The sequence below is a fragment of the Homalodisca vitripennis genome, chromosome 7, assembly GCF_021130785.1.
Source record: "Homalodisca vitripennis isolate AUS2020 chromosome 7, UT_GWSS_2.1, whole genome shotgun sequence".
In the NCBI taxonomy this organism is placed as follows: Eukaryota; Metazoa; Arthropoda; class Insecta; order Hemiptera; family Cicadellidae; genus Homalodisca; species Homalodisca vitripennis.
Genome location: NC_060213.1, coordinates 120412972 through 120417726, shown reverse-complemented (window position 1 = coordinate 120417726; position 4755 = coordinate 120412972). Strand labels below are relative to the sequence as shown.

At 39.3% G+C, this 4755-nt stretch overlaps 1 protein-coding gene across 1 annotated transcript; it reads left to right on the top strand.

Moving 5' to 3' along the window:
• Positions 1–1382: 1382 nt before the first annotated feature.
• On the top strand, positions 1383–4406 carry LOC124366241. Its single transcript, XM_046822636.1, has 2 exons — positions 1383–1581; positions 2030–4406. The coding sequence occupies exon 2, from the start codon at positions 2038–2040 to the stop codon at positions 4105–4107; it is 2070 nt and encodes a 689-aa protein (XP_046678592.1). The 5' UTR covers positions 1383–1581; positions 2030–2037; the 3' UTR covers positions 4108–4406.
• The last annotated feature ends 349 nt before the right edge of the window (positions 4407–4755 follow it).

Here is a 4755-nt window from a genome sequence, read left to right as displayed (position 1 = left end):
CTTCTACCAATGGCCACCAGAGAACAAGTGCTAGTTCAGTTCCCTTCCACCAGGTTACAGGCTGAGTTAGTTACGACTGAGACCCATAGGTGCGCCGTTGTCGTTCACTCTTCCTCAATACTATATAATTATTGTCATATAAAATGAAAATGAAACAGTTATTTACATAGTTTAACATTATAATGTTTTGTTAATTTCAGCATTGTTTTAAATATTTGAATTTTCACTTCATATGAATAGAATGATAATAAAACTGTAGCGTCATATAAAAAACCCTCCCGTCCGAAGTTTTACTTGTAATATCTTTATAAGTAAAAGTGATAATCAATCTGTTATTGAATAATTTTATTTTCTTTCATGTTCTTATTAACTAATTTTTAGAAGCTGTAGTCAGTCATTCTAAACCGAATGCTGAGGTACGGCTCATATAGTAAATGTTCACTTGACTATAATGTCTATAATAGGAGTTCTCAGAGAACGTCTTTGAACTCACGACTCCTTTATTTTTCTCTGAAGGTTTGAAGCCCTCGGACAGTATTTTGCAATTGTGGTAAAGTAGGGGTAAGGTGCTCAACAAAATCAGTTTGTTCGATGCTGCAAAGTGGTTTTATTTTATTTTACTGAATTCTCTTATTAAAATCTGCATTATTAATAATAGATAAATCTATTCTTCCAAAAGAAGTACGACGATAAAAAGTGATAATGTGTAATGAATACGAATTCAAAATATAAAATTTGTATGCGTAGCTAAGCCTGTAAACGAGCGTGTCCAGTCTGTGCTGCTACCTTTGGGAGATTTTATGAACTAACCTGGTTGTCAGATAGTCTTTCCGTGTTTATTTTCCTGATTTGAGTTACATCACCGTTGTAATTGATAATTTTAAAAAATAAGTCCTTGTGTGAGGAACGAGGTGGAACAAACTAAATAGTTTGGGTTTACGTATCTTAAAAATAATCCGCAATTTATCGTTTGTAGTGAAGTACTGTTCGGTGTATCAATGGAACCATCGAAAACGTTACGTCATCTGGAAACAAAACATTATGGACTCATGGATAAACCTGTAAGCTTTTTTTGACAAATGTCTGGCTCTAAAAATTGTATTAAGAAAATTAATGAGTACAACTAAGGGACATTCTCTTCATGTGATTTAAGCGCCCAAAGCTCCAAACCTCAGATAATAGTAGAAGAATTTATACTCGTACTTCCTGCTGCTGGTATAAGTCCCCAATAAGCTCTTAAGCTAAATAACATTAAAGTGTCTAATCACTCATTAACACAAACAATTTACGCTATCGCTAAAAACGTTAAGGATCAATTGAGGGACAAAATGAACAAAAGTCAGTTTTTCAATATAAATTGACTAACGGACTGACGTTAGTAGGGGAAGGGTGGGCAAAGTGGCCACTGCGGGCATAGTGGCCACGGCCGATTTCTCTGCCACGCAGTGCTGCTACGCAGCGGCCAACGCCTCAACTACTGCGCGAGACCTCCATTAGTGTTCTGTAGCGTTGTGAAGGTGGTCAGTTTACGTGTTCGGATTTTATCATCAAATGTGTTGTTTTTCAAGTTGCTGATGTAAGGTAAGTGGTCTGCTTTACTTGTTATAACTATAACTACGACCCTAGTAAGTAATGCTGACAATAACCATTAAAAAGAGTGTGATTTAGGCTATCAATTCATGTGTAGGAGTAAGAGCTGGGTGTTACAGATGTACGTGCAAGGTCGCTATTTTGTAATGGCGTCAGAAAGGGCAAAGTGGCCACTGCCGTGGCCACTTTGCCCTCCGCCGTGGCCACTTTGCCCGACATCAAATATTTAGTTTTTAATATAAAATATACTTTATTTTATATAATATAAAACAAATATTATTTGTTTTACCTGTTCCGAAACCCAGTTTAGGTGCCCTAAAGCAAGTATTTAGTTTTATATTTAAAATATATTAATTGTCGATGTGCCCAAATCCAATTTAGGTGACCTAGAACGGTATTCACTTGTATGCAACTACAACGTATTTTTTTTTTTTTTTAGTTGGAGTCATGGTGTCCAAATACAAACGGAAAACCGAGCAGCAGTCTTGGGACCCTCAGGCGATGCAACGAGCTATCAACGCCGTGAGAGATGGTATGCCAATGCAAACAGCTGCAAAAAACTTCAATGTGCCAAGAAATACGTTGAAACGCCGGGTTTTAAATAAGAACCAGCATGCTAAGGAAACAAACAAAGTTCTTGGCCACTACCGTCCTGTTTTTAATGCAGAACAAGAACAGCATCTTGTAGAATATCTTTTAGAAATGGAGGTACGATTTTTTGGAATCACTTTAAATGATTTGCGTAGTCTTGCTTACAAACTTGCAGAGCAAAATAATATCACACATAATTTCAACCATGAAACAAAATTAGCTGGGAAAGATTGGGTTAGGGGCTTTAGACAGCGCCACCCTGAAATGGTGTTGAGAGTACCAGAGGCTACTTCGGCAGCAAGAGCCCAGGCTTTTAACAAAGTAAATGTTACAAAGTTCTTTGACATTTTAGAGGATGTCCAGAAAAACCACTTATATCCACCTCACAGGGTTTTCAATGTCGACGAAACAGGACTTATGACTGTCCAGACTAAATCGTCAAAGGTTTTTGCACTTAAAGGCAGACGACAAGTTGGCTCACTCACATCTGCTGAAAGAGGTGTTCTCTCGACATTTGTAGTTTCAATGTCAGCAGGAGGGACTTTTATACCTCCTATGGTCATATTTCCAAGGCAGCGAATGAAAGTTGAGCTGCAAGATGGTTCTCCACCAGGGACAGTTTTTGCCTGCCATCCATCAGGGTGGATGCAAACGGACATTTTCACTCAATGGTTTGAGCACTTTTTGCGCTTTGCTAAGCCTTCAAAAGACGACCCCGTCTTATTGGTACTTGATGGACATGCAACTCACACAAGGAACCTTGACTTTATCGAAAAGGCTAGGAAAAACCATACAACTGTGGTTTGCATCCCCCCTCATTGCAGCCACAAGCTCCAGCCGTTAGACGTAGCGTTTATGGGGCCATTCAACACCTATTATGTCCAAGCAATCGAGAGATTTTTACGAAATAACCCTGGTAGGCAAGTAACTCAATACCAAGTGTCTCGTCTTCTCGGGGAATCATTTTTAAGTGCTGCTACTCCTACTGTTGCGGTTAAGGGATTTAGAAGGTGTGGCATAGTGCCAATCAACAGGGATGTGTTCACTGATGCAGATTTTGTTGCTTCTACAACAACGGAAATTCCCAATCCATCTCAGTCACACCCAACAGCTGACATCAATCCAGTTTCACCGGACCCTGATAAAGATGGACCTGCTGATGCCGATCCCAATGCAAGTGCAACATCAGGGCCTGTTGATCCCGACCCTAATGCAAGTGCAACATCAGGGCCTGTTGATCCCGACCCTAATGCAAGTGCAACATCAGGGCCTGTTGATCCCGATCCCAATGCAAGTACAACCTCAGGGCCTATATTAGGTTCCGGAGACCCCACAACATTATTTGTTCTCGTCTCTTCAAGCCCAAATACCTCAAGCAATGAACGTCCATTAAAACCCAATGCCTCATCTGCCTTAAGCTCCATGCCTAGTAGGCCTACCTCATCTGCTTTAAGTCCAACCGCCATACCCAGTACATCATTTGTTGTAAGCCCTCAAGAAATTATCCCGATTCCTAAAACAAACATCATCAAACGACAAAATAAGAGGAAAAAGGGTTCGGCTGCAGTGTTAACCTCAAGCCCTTACAAGGCTGAACTTGAGGCAGCGAAGGCAGAAAAGGAAAACAAAGAAAGACTGAAGAAAATTAAACTGGAGAAAAAAGAAGAAAAAAAGAAGTTGGCGAACAAAAAAAAGAAGCCTGTCAAAGAGAAAAGGAAACCAAAAGTGGCAAAACGTGCTTTGTTTCTGAACGAATCAGATAGTGATGAAAGTGACGCGGATTGTTTGTACTGCCAGAACTTGTTCTCAAAATCTAAAAGTAATGAAGGGTGGATACGGTGTTCGGGTTGCCACAAATGGGCACATGAAGCGTGTGCCGGATGTGAAGAGGATGATAATGAATTCATTTGTGACCTATGTAAATAGACTGCAAACAAAAGACAACAAAATCGCAAAAAGTTGTAGGCCTAAAGTAATTTTTTATTGTATTATTTTCTACTTTACACGTTTCAAAATATGTAGACAATGTAATAATAACTAAATTTGTAACAATACATACATACTTTGGTATTTAAAATGCATTTGTAGTATTATTTTTGACATCGGGCAAAGTAGCCACCCTGTGGCCATTTTGCCCTACCCCAACGGGCAAAGTGGCCATTTGGTAGGGCGTGACAAAAAAATTATGTTTAAAAAAAGTAACTAAGATACAGGTATATATTATTTTTTTTTTAATGAGTGTAACTATATATGGTATCTTATAAATAATTTTCATTTCTTTTGAACAATTATAACAGCTTGAAAAAAAATAAGTTTTCCTTAGGGTGGCCACTATGCCCACCTTTCCCCTAGCTGTATCCCAAATGTCATGTTTCGTCCGAAATGAAATAGGTGAAGCAATCGAAGAGAAATACTTTTTTGCAAACCTCTCTCCTAAATCCAGGAAAATCTGGATGATCTGTTCATAAAAGCTACTAAGCCTTGTTCCGAGCAGGCGAAAAAGACAGGAGGCCCCGGAAGCGCGCCCCTCCCACATGTCGGGACAGCAACGCAGTAGCTTCTCCGAACGTGTCT

Coding starts and splice junctions, on each gene's coding strand:
- LOC124366241 (XM_046822636.1), top strand. CDS start 2,038: ATGGTGTCCAAATACAAACGGAAAACCGAGCAGCAGTCTTGGGACCCT.